The following is a 13,522-nucleotide window of genomic DNA, read 5'->3' on the forward strand; positions in this document are numbered from 1 at the left end:
TGCTGTCAGGTAGTGGTGTGGAACCTATTGTCATTCTGTTATTATGGCAAAGGATCTGTGTGTAGCTTAAAGCAGACACATCAAAAGAAGAAATGGAGAGGTTTTCAGTTCTTAATCGGTTTTCCTACTTTACTTTCTATTTGCAGCCTCTGTAGTCTCTGAACGTTCAATAAATGACTGTGTTGGACACAATTTACCCCAATCCCATTAGGCCTTCTCATGAAGAAAACACTAGTCAACATAAATATCATAAAGCATAATGCGTACATATGATGACGCTCCCTTCACATTTTTGCCTGCCCCTTCATGTACTGCCCTAGAACCTGCCCTGTCTAAGACTGTAATGTTCTTAGGAGATGTTATTGTCATGAAGTGCGGTGAGTGGAGGCAGACGCTGAGACCCAGGTAGGATGAATGATGATGAACTTAATAATGAAAAAGTAATCCAGAGAATCCAAAGCACAAAGTCCAGACAGCACAAAAGAGCGGATGCAAAAGCTCTCAAACTAGACCACAGGTAACTGGACGAACATGACGAGGACCCGACAAAGACACAGAGACACAGGTGACACTAAATACACAAGAGGTAATCAAGGAATGAGACACACCTATGAAGGGCCACCAGGGGACGACGAAGGAACACAGGGACCACTAGGGGGCGACAAAAGGAACACGGGGACCACTAGGGGGTGGAAACTCGAAGAGGGCACTGGAACCACTACGGGGAGACGGGGAGTCACTGGAAGCATTAGGAGGCGGGGACTGGAAAGAAGCACTAGGAAGCAAAGACCCTCTAACTGGGGTCGGCCATGCCACCGGCCAGGTGCCAGCCTGGCCACCTGGAAGCCCATAGTCACAGGGACTGAGACTGGAACAGCGGCAGGAATGGAGGCTGCAGCGGTGGCTACTGTGGGCTCCGGGGACGCGGGAGCTGCAGGAGCTGCAGGAAGCACCGGCTCCGGAGACGCGGGAGCTGCAGGAGCAGCAGCTGTCTCTGGAGCGAGAGGAGATGCTGGTCCCGGAGACGCTGGAGGTGGGCTGGTGGAGCGGAAGTCCAGCTCTGGAGGCAGAGGGTCGCCAGCCATTAAGGCTAGAGCTGCCTGGCGTTCCCACTCTGCCTTCTGCTGTAGCCTCACCAACCCCAGGAACTGGAGTTGGTCTGACCATCCTTCCAGTACCAGGAGTAGCCTGATGGCTACCCCGAGGCATCTGGGGGCGAAATATGGCTTTGCAACAATCTCTACAAAGTCTCTAACATTAAATAATAAATCATTCCAATGAGCTACTGTAGGTCCATGTTGGTTTTACTCTTAATACGCGTCCTCACCGTAGTTACTTCTGGTCGGGTCCTACTGTCATGAGTTGCGGTGGTGAGGCAGACGCTGAGACCCAGGTAGGATGACTGATAATGATTTAATGATGAGAATAATCCAGAAAATACAAATCCAAAAGTCCAAGCAGCACGAAGGAGCGCATAACTGGTGACGACAGGAGGACTAGACGAACACGACGAGGACCCGACAAAGACGCAGGGACACAGGTGACACTAAATGCACAAGAGGTAATCAGGGAATGAGACACACCTGGGAATAATCCAGGGGTGACAGGACAACACGGAGACTCAAGAGACAAAGAAACTCAAAAATAAACACACAGAAAAGTCAAACCATGACAGGTATTGTATTATACAGACAGATTATAGGCTACATATATATGCATCTATGTCAAAATGTGGCAACATAAGGGTATGAAATAGTTTGATTCTCTGACCCTTAAATGTACCTCTCAGAGCAGGGTAACCAAAAGATTTCAACAACTCCACCTTGGTAATTGTACCCAAGGAAGTAGGTACAGCACCAGTAAGACTCTTAGGTTTGAGAACCAATGAGAACAAGACGTGGTTCCACAAAAAGTTACATTTTATTGTTCCATGTTTTGTTTTTAAGAGACCTTAAAAATTTAAAGAATAAACTACAATGGGAAGAGAAAGGAAAGTGAGCAGCACTGAGGCCTACCAGCAGGGGGAGGGCAGTTGAAGTGTGAGGAACTGGTTCATTAACAACAACAAAAAAATAAATAAATCCAAATAAATCACCTCAAGCACTTGTGGACATACACTCAATCGTGAAGAAACCCCAACACCAGTCACCCTGGAATTCCTCCACCACCTTCACCTCTCAGCCTGGACACAAGAAATAAGGGTGGGGTCATACAAAGCAAAAAAAAAAAAAAGAAATGCTACAATTGGACAAATGGGTGATTCTAAAATTGGAGATACATTTGGCACTTCAAGAAATGACAAAAAAAAAATTCTTAAAAAGTGTTTTAGGTACTTATTGCATTAAACTTTAACAAATCAGTAATTGCCAAACAGCTACAGTACATAATTTTATACTTTTTTTTGCAGAAAAAAACGCATGTGTTGCGGTATGATATGTCAACTCTGTTACAGACAATATAGACCACAGGTGTCAAACTCCAGTCCTGGAGGGCCGCTGTCCTGAAACCTTTAGATTTGCAAATGTTTTTGGCTTAGGCTTTATAGCAATAATACATGTATGTATATATGATTGCATGTTGCCTGATCATATTAATGTTAGGGACTACTGACAATAGTTATCAGTAATAATTTACCATGGCAGCTATGGTTAATTGCTATTATGTGATCAGAAGTTCTTAGTTCAGAGTTTTAAGTTTGATTCCCTTTTGGAACTTTTCTGTGTGATTCTAAATTGCCCACAAGTCACTGCGAGTCTGGATTGGTGCACCTGCAGCTCTCCAACGATCATCATGTGCGGGTCTCACAAAAGCCGCACAAACCTAAACCACTAAAACAGCGCAGCCTTTTTTTTCCCCGTTTTTTTTATAAACACAAACGATGCTAAATATTAAAGACATGGAAGCGAAGCCGACCCGTGAGATCCACGGAAAGAGGAGGATGTTGATTCCCAGGTTCAGGTGGCGTCAGACATCCAAAGGAGGAGAAGGTGAAGCAACAATGATTGTTTAATTTTTACTATTTTGGGGAACGTTTCGACTAGATTAAATTGTTTAAACCACAGTCTTAGCACGACGCTCAGGAAGAGCGTCAGATGTCAGCTAATGGGAGACCCATCAGCTCTCCAGTTCGGGAAACATCAAAGAAGCTCATAAACAGGCGACCTGCCAGAACTGCACACGGTAAAGCTCAACCGGCATCCAAACCACTCTTAGAACTACGGAAGGTTCAAACTCCTGTCATTCATTTTTAGCTTACAGAAAAGGCGCCAAGCGGCCAACTAAACAAAAGTAAACTGACCAATAAGATTTAAGCTTTTGCGTGTCCTTCCCCTCCCCCCACAGACTCAGACGTGCGCTACGTGCAAGATGTTTTGACACATAAGATCTTTTTTTCTCTCCACAATTTTATTAATTGTAAAGAGGGTTCGATAATAAAAATTTCAGAAACTATTCTTTTCTTTTTTTACTTCAAGGAAAAGCTTAAGGTAGGCAGAGTGGGTGCAGCCGTACAACTGCAGGCGCTGCTGCCCTCCGATAATATCCTGCAGGCGTCCGTGCATAGTTCTGAACTTTAACCATAGAAAAGAGTTTTATGCATAAAGCAATTTATCTTAAACGTTTTTTGTAATTTACTTTAAAACAAAATCTAAATATAAACAAATGTTATTAATTCAATGTAAAAATATTAAATTAATTTCGTTGACAGTAAATGACAATGGCTATTTTTAGAACTTGCTCTGCGGCGACTGACAAGGTCACCGTGTTGGTGACCCCTGACCTAAAGTATACTTTTATTTAATATATTTCTAAAAGTGTATTTTTATACAATTATGTTTAAATGTGTTTAAAGTTATAATGTCAAAATTGGTACAAGCATGCTTTTAGTATACCTTGTATATATTTATAGGTAGTACACTTAATACTTAGTATGCTTAAAATTTACTTTCACAGATGTAAGTACTGTATATTTGAAATATACTAAAGTATATATATTTTTATAGTGCAGCCTTCAGCCTTCTAGAAGAATCAGAATTGTTTTTATTGTCATTGTGCAAGAAAGAAAGCACAACAAAATGAAAATATAGCAATTCTCAAAGGTAAATCAAATAAAATAATAAATAAGTGCAGGAGTGTATTTCAGTATAGCACATTTGAGTATATATACATATATATGTGGGTGCATGTGTGTGTGTGGGTGGGTGGAGGGTGGGGGCAGGGGGATCGCGTGCGGGCGTGTGTGTGTATGTGTGTGTGTATGTTTATGCCAGTCATGTCCCTCGGTTATCAGCAGAATCCAGACTTGGTGAGCATGACGTTTCAGTTTAGAAACAGCCACCAGGTTCCAATCATTCAGGCACCTTCTCAGTACTAAGGACACACCTCCAAATGTACAAGTTTTAGAGCAGACGTATGAGCAGCCTAACACGCATACCAGTACTCTATTGACAGATGAAATGCAGCATCATTTTGGTAAGTTTATAAAATGGAAATGGAACAACAACTGAGGTACAAAAAATAATACTTTTGGATAATTTTCGGATTTATTTTTTTATAATTTCTACTCAGGTCTGTATTGTGATGGCATCACCTTTGAATTTGTAACTTTGGAGCATGGCTATCTTTGGAGAAAATGGTGAGTTTTCATAATCTGATAGATCTGGAGCAACATGGAGAGGGCACATACTGCCAAGTCAACATGTAACAATCTGGCAAACTGCTTTTAAACAAAAACTGCCATTCAAAAGCTGGTTAAGTGAGTACAATTATGAAGCTAGCTTTTTGCACTTTTTATACAGCAATTGTACATTTCTCCATATACATACATGTTTTTCTGTTGAAATACAAGACAGTTAAGTCCAAAATTATTCATATTGCTAATTTCATCCAAAGTAGAAATTTGTTTTTGATTGGAAATGAGACAGTAATCGCTCAAAATGTGATAAAACATTGTAAAAGTGGTGTCAATATTTGAACAAATAATATACGTTATTTTGTTCTTACGAAATAACAACTGCTGTAAAATTTAAATATGATTCACAATGAACTATCGCATAAGCAGACCTGATTGAAATATTATTCCCAATATTAGTTTTAACGTCAGATCATTCCTAACAGACCGAATTCTTTTATTGTGTATGTGTTGAGTCCATCTCCAACACACATAAAATAGTTTACACATCTCTAAATATGCGTGTCCAACTACCAGTCATATATAATGCCTAAAAACAATTAACAGTTAAATGTGAAGGACTTCCTGGGATCAGGCTATGGTCCTCTTCATGACATTAATCTTGCCCAGTCATAATAAATGTTGGACTCTAGAGAGGGAACCAGGTATTTGGAGTATTTGAGCATAGTATATTATTTTGAGTTTTTTGCTTTATGAACTTGGGAGAGAAGGGATGGGCTGAAAATGTAGCCAATACAATAAGATGCATGTTATTGAGTGTGAGCCTGAATTCCACCCAGATTAAAACGGAAGAGCAAACAAGCAAACTCCTCACAGAAAATCCTCTCTTACTTTACAGTAGTGATGTCCAAATGTTTTGCCATGGGAGCCCAAAATGTCAAGTTGAAAGTACTTAGGGATTCACAATATTTTGTATTCTTTTTTTTTTTTTTTCCAAATTACAAAGACTTACTTTTTTCAATTCAGTAATAAATGGATGCGTCTAATAAGTGTGAATGTTTGTGAACCTTTTTACTATTGAGTTTAAAGTCAAAACATGGCTGATAAAAGATAAACAATTTGCTTTGCACTGTATATTTTCCATTTTCAGGAGATTTTAATTTGTCTGTTCCTACTTTAAAAGACCATGGATCAGTAAAAATTGCACACTAGCAGTTTTGGACACTGCCACTTTAGTGATTTCAATACTAACTTATACACTTTTGAAAATTTTAATATGAAAATAAAATCATCCCACTTTTACAACTTGCCACCAATTGTGCCTCTGATGCGCTGAAATAAAAGATACAAAATTGGCATGACTTCCTTAGGTCGTCCTTGTGAAATATTTTTGGAACGATTTGGTCAAACATACCAAGTCAATTACCCAGAAGTCATTAGACTTTCCTCTACTGTGGAGCATGTTTTTGCAAATGGTTAATAATACAATCTAGTTATAGAAACACCCAGCAAGGTAACACTTTATTTGATGGGGTGTGAATAAGACTGTCATGACACTGTCATAAACATAACAGCTGTCATGAACATGAATATTTATGACTGTTGTCATAAAGTGTCATTTGGTAAATCATGACACTTTTAATACAAAGTTGATATTATTCAAAATGTCTTTATGACTTGTCATTAATCTAGACAAAAATGTCTTTGTTATGACAATTTGACATTAACCAAGAATCACCATATGTCATAGTAGTCATAATAATGTCCTTAAGTGTTATTACACTGTCAAAATCTTTAACAAAACAGTAATTAATATTTCCCCTACCTGAAATAAAGAGAAACAAGTAGGACCAACATTAAAGATTGCATTAAGCTTTATTACAATGTCAAATGATTTAATAAGAGTCATTAATAATTCCTTTTACATCAAGTGGAGCAAGTAGCACACGTTATGAAGATGTCATTAAGTGTCATTACAGAGTCATTACTATTAACACTTGCCTCAAGTAAGGTGAAACTAGTAGCAACAATTATAAAGATGTCATTCAGTGTTATTACAGTGTCAAATGCTATGCTAACAGTCATTAATGTTAAGTCTTAACATTAATGAAGTGAAGTGGAGCACACTGAGCCACTTATAACTACCAACATAGCTGTAGAACAAACCCTTTGTATATTGGAATAAAACAAAATATTACCTGTTCTTCAAACAGAGAGTTCAACTTCTGGTCAGCATATTGTAACTCTGAAATACTGATTAAAAAACTAAAACAGAATTACTTATTCTTTAACTTATGAAAAAGGGTTCTTTCAACAGTCCTAACATCTCTTTTTTTACTTTGATTGCATCAGCCATCTCCTTTGTTATAGCCTTCCTGTAATGCTCTGAAAACAGGGAGATCTTCTTTCCTGGAAACAGTTCTTTGAAAGTGTCCGGAAATGCTCAGAAATTATAGCTGTTCTTGCAATGGTTGTGGTCAATGTTAATCATGGTGAAAGCCTCTTCATGACTTCAAACTTGGTCAATCTCTTCTGGACATTCTCATAGTGGGTGATGACTCAATCCACTGTGGTCACTTAAAAAAAGAAACAAAAACAAATAAAAAACAATGTTATCTTAATTCAGCATTTATTTAAGTACCATTCCAAGAATCTCCCTTGCTGCACACTGTAAGAATAGTAGACTGGCAGACAAATGTCAAGTTGACATGACTGGTTGTTATAAAGTGTAATATAATGATTTTTTTAATACAAGAAGCATAATGACTAGAGCTGAACAAAATGATTCTGTTCAAGTTTGGCAGACGTTCATACAGACTGCCACTGTTGTTCAAAATGCATCATTTAATGTATAGTTTTAGGCACATGAGTGTATCTTTTCACTTAATGAGCATTCAAAATTATTTCCAACCAGATACTCTGGCTTGTCGATGTTTTCAAGGGGTTTATTAATAAATAATTAGATTAAACACCAGTTTTACATTTGACAACAATAGTTGTCTAAACGTAACTTAATAACTCAGCTGGTGAATGTTGATTACCGTACTGCTCCTTATTCCCCACTTACCTTTCATCCTCCTTCACCTGGAGAAAATAGTAACACAAAAATGACTTAAATAATTTTATTGGGGAATATTTCATCTGCTTCTTTCTCTTTGGTCAAACAGAGACTTCTTCCTCTGGTGCCTGGTCCTCATTATCACCCTCCACAGCGTAGCATGTCTTCATTAGCCACATTTGTCCCCCCATCATGTGTCCTTAGGATAAAATTGGTCTTCATGTGGATAAAGTCGGCAAAGCAAAGAACACAAGGACCATGTTACATCAGTCAAGTTGCTAAATAATGCACATAAATGATAACTTTGACTAACATATTAGCTTTTAATTTGCTAGATTAAAATTGGAGAGAAAAATCAATTTGCCTGCCTTTAAAATATGTTTAAGGTTAAGGGATAATCTTACAGTTATGGAGTGTAATAACTTTAGCTGACATTAGCTTACAGAAAGGTAGGATTGGATTGATTTGCTCATAGCTAACATTACAAAGAAAGAGAACATAGTCAATGTTATTTTCGCAAAGAAAATGTAAAGTTAATAAGACACATACCTCATATATATTAGGTGACAAACTTCAGCATCTTTTTAAACAGGAAATTTGGCTGTTATAACTTGTATTAGGTTGGCCCCACAAGACAAGTACAACTCACAACGACAAAGACAAGATTTCTTTTTCATCAACACACTTGCACGCCTGTTTGTGCACTGCTGCCTCTCTCTGGTGGAGATGGTGTACTACACTACTTAAAACAGCCTTAAATAATGTTTCAAAAGCAAAGCAAAGCTTTTCAAACAGTGCTTTGTAGACATCTTGATGTAAAACTTTAGGATCAATTATCCATCCATCCATCCATCCATCCATCTTCTTCCGCTTATCCGAGGTCGGGTCGCGGGGGTAGCAGCTTCAGAAGGGAGGCCCAGACTTCCCTCTCCCCAGCCACTTCTTCTAGCTCTTCCGGGGGAATCCCGAGGCGTTCCAAGGCCAGCCGAGAGACATAGTCCCTCCAGCGGGTCCTGGGTCTTCCCCGGGGCCTCCTCCCGGTGGGACATGCCCGGAACACCTCACCAGGGAGGCGTCCAGGAGGCATCCTGACCAGATGCCCGAGCCACCTCAACTGGCTCCTCTCGATGTGAAGGAGCAGCGGCTCTACTCTGAGTCCCTCCCGGATGACTGAGCTTCTCACCCTATCTCTAAGGGAGAGCCCAGCCACCCTACGGAGGAAACCCATTTCGGCCGCTTGTATCCGCGATCTCGTTCTTTCGGTCATGACCCAAAGCTCATGACCATAGATGAGGGTGGGAACGTAGATCGACCGGTAAATCGAGAGCTTCGCTTTTTGGCTCAGCTCTTTCTTCAACACGACGGACCGGTACAACGCCCGCTTAACGGCAGACGCTGCACCAATCCGCCTGTCGACCTCCTGCTCCCTTCTTCCCCCATTCGTGAACAAGATCCCGAGATACTTAAACTCCTCCACTTGGGGCAGGACACCCCTCCTGACCTGGAGAAGGCACTCTACCCTTTTCAGGCTCAAGACCATGGCCTCGGATTTGGAGGCACTGATCCTCATCCCGGCCGCTTCACACTCAGCTGCGAACCGCTCCAGCGAGAGCTGCAGATCACGATCTGATGAAGCCAAAAGGACCACATCGTCTGCAAAAAGCAGAGATGAGATCCTAAGGCCACCAAATCGGATCCCCTCAACACCTTGGCTGCGCCTAGAAATTCTGTCCATGAAAGTGATGAACAGAATCGGTGACAAAGGGCAGCCCTGGCGGAGTCCAACTCTCACCGGAAACGAGCCCGACTTACTGCCGGCAATGCGGACCAGACTCTGACACCGGTCATACAGGGACCTGACAGCCCGTATCAAAGGGCCCGGTACCCCATACTCCCGGAGAACCCCCCACAGGGCTCCCCAAGGGACACGGTCGAACGCCTTCTCCAAGTCCACAAAACACATGTAGACTGGTTGGGCAAACTCCCATGCACCCTCCAGGACCCTGCCAAGGGTGTAGAGCTGGTCCAGTGTTCCACGACCAGGACGAAAACCACACTGCTCTTCCTGAATCCGAGGTTCGACTATCCGACGGACCCTCCTCTCCAGTACCCCGGAATAGACCTTGCCAGGGAGGCTTAAGAGTGTGACCCCTCTATAATTGGAGCACACCCTCCGGTCCCTTTTTTTGAACAGGGGGACCACCACCCCAGTCTGCCAATCCAGGGGAACTGCCCCCGATGTCCATGCGATATTGCAGAGTCGCGTCAACCAACACAACCCTACAACATCCAGAGCCTTAAGGAACTCCGGGCGGATCTCATCCACCCCCGGGGCCCTGCCACCGAGGAGCTTTTTAACCACCTCGGCGACCTCGTCCCCAGAGATTGGAGAGCCCAACCCAGAGTCCCCAGGCTCAGCTTCCTCAGTGGAAGGCATGTTGGTGGGATTGAGGAGGTCTTCGAAGTACTCTGCCCACCGGCCCACAACGTCCTGAGTAGAAGTCAGCAGCACGCCATCCCCACTATAAACAGTGTTGGTGCCGTACTGCTTCCCCCCCCTGAGACGCCGGATGGTGGACCAGAATCGCCTCGAAGCCGTACGGAAGTCTTTCTCCATGGCCTCTCCAAACTCCTCCCACGCCCGAGTTTTTGCCTCAGCAATCACCCGAGCCGCATGCCGCTTCGCCCGCCGGTACCCATCCGCTGCTTCCAGAGTCCCACAGGCCAAAAAGGCCCGATAGGACTCCTTCTTCAGCCTGACGGCATCCCTCACCGAAGGTGTCCACCAACGGGTTCGAGGGTTGCCGCCGCGACAGGCACCGACAACCTTGCGGCCACAGCTCCGACCGGCCGCCTCGACAATGGAGGCACGGAACACAGTCCACTCAGACTCCATGTCCCCCACCTCCCCCGGGACGTCTTCGAAGTTTTGCCGGAGATGGGAGTTAAAGCTCCGTCTCACAGGGGATTCCGCCAGACGTTCCCAGCAGACCCTCACAACACGTTTGGGCCTGCCAGGTCTGACCGGCTTTCGCCCCCACCACCGGAGCCAACTCACCACCAGGTAGTGGTCAGTGGACAGCTCCGCACCTCTTTTCACCCGAGTGTCCAAGACATTCGGCCGCAGATCCGATGAAACGATGACAAAGTCGATCATCGAACTGCGGCCTAGGGTGTCCTGGTGCCAAGTGCACATATGGACACCCTTATGCTTGAACATGGTGTTCGTTATGGACAATCCATGGCGAGCACAGAAGTCCAGCAACAGAACACCGCTCGAGTTCAGGTCGGGCGGGCCGTTCCTCCCAACCACGCCCCTCCAGGTCTCACTGTCGCTGCTCACGTGAGCGTTGAAGTCCCCCAGCAGAACAAGGGAGTCCCCAGGAGGAGCACTCTCCAGTACCCCCTCTAAGGACTCCAAAAAGGGTGGGTAATCTGAACTGTCGTTCGGCCCGTAAGCACAAACGACAGTCAGAACCCGTCCCCCCACCCGTAGGCGGAGGGAGGCTACCCTCTAGTTCACCGGGGTAAACCCCAACGTACAGGTGCCGAGATGGGGAGCAACAAGTATGCCCACTCCTGCCCGACGTCTCTCACCCTGGGCAACTCCAGAGTGGAAGTACATCCAGCCCCTCTCAAGGAGACTGGTTCCAGAACCAGAGCCATGCGTCGAGGTGAGACCGACTATTTCTAGCCGGAACCTCTCGACCTCACACACTAGCTCGGGCTCCTTCCCCACCAGAGAGGTGACATTCCACGTCCCAAGAGCCAGCTTCTGCAACCGAGGATCGGACCGCCAGGGTCCCCTCCCTTGGCCGCCACCCATCACACAGTGCACCCGACCCCTTTGGCCCCTCCCACGGTTGGTGGGCCCATGGGAGGGGGGGCCCATGTTTCCCTTTCGGGCTGAGCCCGGCCGGGCTCCATGGGTAAAAGCCCGGCCACCAGACGCTCGCCATCGTGCCCCCCCTCCAGGCCTGGCTCCAGAGTGGGGCCCCGGTGACCCGCGTCCGGGCGAGGGAACACCAAGTCCAAGGTTTTCTTTCGTCATTGGGGTCTTCGGGCTGCGCTTTGTCTGGTCCCTCACCTAGGACCTGTCTGCCTTGGGTGACCCTACCAGGGGCATGAAGCCCCAGACAGCATAGCTCCTAGGATCATTGGGACACTCAAACCCCTCCACCACGATAAGGTGGCAGCCCAAGGAGGAGTAGGATCAATTGAATTAAGAAATTTAAGACTAAACAAAATGGCAGAGCAATATATTATTACCACATAAAGCTACATATTTTTTTAAATTTAATCACTAATACTTTTATAACAAATTTATGTCAGATCATGATTTCTTGGTTAATGTCAAGTTCTCATAACAAAGACATTTTGAATAATGTCAACTTTGTATTAAAAGTGTCACGATTTACCAAATAACACTTTATGACAACAGTCATAAATATTTATGAAGACTTTGTCTTCATAAATATAAATCACAAATATAAATAAAATCATAAATATAAATATTTATGACTGTTGTCATAAATATTCATGACAGGTGTTATGTCATGTTTATGACAGTGTCATGTCAGTCTTATGCACACCCAGTCAAATAAAGTGTTACCCCAAGGGTAAAGAAGAGCTTAATGTAATCAGAGTGTTCCCTGTAATAACATAATAACTGCAATTATTATGTTTATGTGCACCACAAGATACAGTCTGTAAATCTGATGAGAAATTACACTGCAGCAATGTACTAGTTTCTCATCAGTGTTTTAGTTTTTCCTAATCTCTTTCTAATTTCTTTTTAACAGAATGTTTTTAACACCAAAACAATATGAAGAAAATGGAAAACTGACTGCAGATACATAACAAAAAAACAAATATAGAATGCAAAAGAGACAAAATGGAAGGACAAAAGCAACTCGTGAGCCAAGTAGCTGAAGATGTTAAGCATCTTTGGGAAAATATGAGAAGAGAGAAAGGTAGAATCAAATATTTGAAGAAAAAAGCGAGGCCTGACATGCAGAGAGTAATTTTTGAACCAGATGAAATCAGAGAAATGTTGCATATGATTAGAGAAGACACAAAACTTTGCAAGAAACACTTTTTTGAAGAAAAGACCCAAATGAAATGGATGAATTTTCAGGCTGAGAAAAGGAGAAAAAAGCTTGACCAGACGTTGGAGAGAATAATTCAAGAAAGTGATCAGTTAGACATTCTGAAGAAAAAAATGGACCAGCAAAGACAAGAGACTGAAAAAAAATGGAGAAAAATATTGACTTTACTTTTGATTTCAGAAAAAATAAAAAATAATTTAGAAAAGTCTACTGAGGAAATTAGAAGCACAAACGAGGAAATGCTCAAAACCCAACAGAAGATCAAAAAGAGCACTGAAATAAAAACATACATGGTAAGTCTTTTTTTAATTTTGCTTTATCAGCATTAAGCCAAACATTTTAAAGGTTATTTAAAAAAATACAGAAGTGTAAAGGCATTTTAAGAAAAAGTTTTTTTTAGTATCTGTGCTTTTCAAGTTTAATTTTGGAGAACAGGGTTGCAACTTCTTCAGTCTTTAAATACAATTACTGCCTTTATTGAAATATTCTGATAACATGAGATCTTTGCTTTTTCTCCAATGTACATTTATTTAAGAACATTTTCTTTTACAGAACAACAGGGAAAATCTTTATATGACCAATTACACATATTCTAGTCTCGAGTTACTGGCTATTTTAGCTTTGTTGTGTGAACAGGCTCTAACTTTGGAATTCAGATTGCAAACAGATAAGATGTACTAATGAAACAGAGCTTAGAGACAGAACACACAGCATACTACCTACAAC

At 42.6% G+C, this 13,522-nt stretch overlaps 1 protein-coding gene across 6 annotated transcripts in view; it reads left to right on the top strand.

The window, feature by feature from the left end:
• The first annotated feature begins 4,353 nt into the window (after positions 1–4,353).
• The window catches only part of LOC102219462, a 38,365-nt gene continuing 29,196 nt past the window's right edge, over positions 4,354–13,522 (top strand). For 2 of the 6 annotated variants that reach the window (XR_002753521.1, XR_002753524.1), the window contains exons 1-3: positions 4,354–4,470; positions 4,567–4,633; positions 12,491–13,089. Coding sequence is in view for 2 of the 6 variants with exons in the window: in XM_023342891.1 (XP_023198659.1) it covers positions 12,583–13,089 (507 nt within the window). In the remaining 4 variants the exon portion in view is untranslated. The remainder of the gene's footprint in view (positions 4,471–4,566; positions 4,634–12,490; positions 13,090–13,522) is intronic. The other 4 variants (XM_023342891.1, XM_023342892.1, XR_002753522.1 and 1 more) reach the window with 3 other exon arrangements.

The sequence above is a fragment of the Xiphophorus maculatus genome, chromosome 11, assembly GCF_002775205.1.
Source record: "Xiphophorus maculatus strain JP 163 A chromosome 11, X_maculatus-5.0-male, whole genome shotgun sequence".
Taxonomy (NCBI): domain Eukaryota; kingdom Metazoa; phylum Chordata; class Actinopteri; order Cyprinodontiformes; family Poeciliidae; genus Xiphophorus; species Xiphophorus maculatus.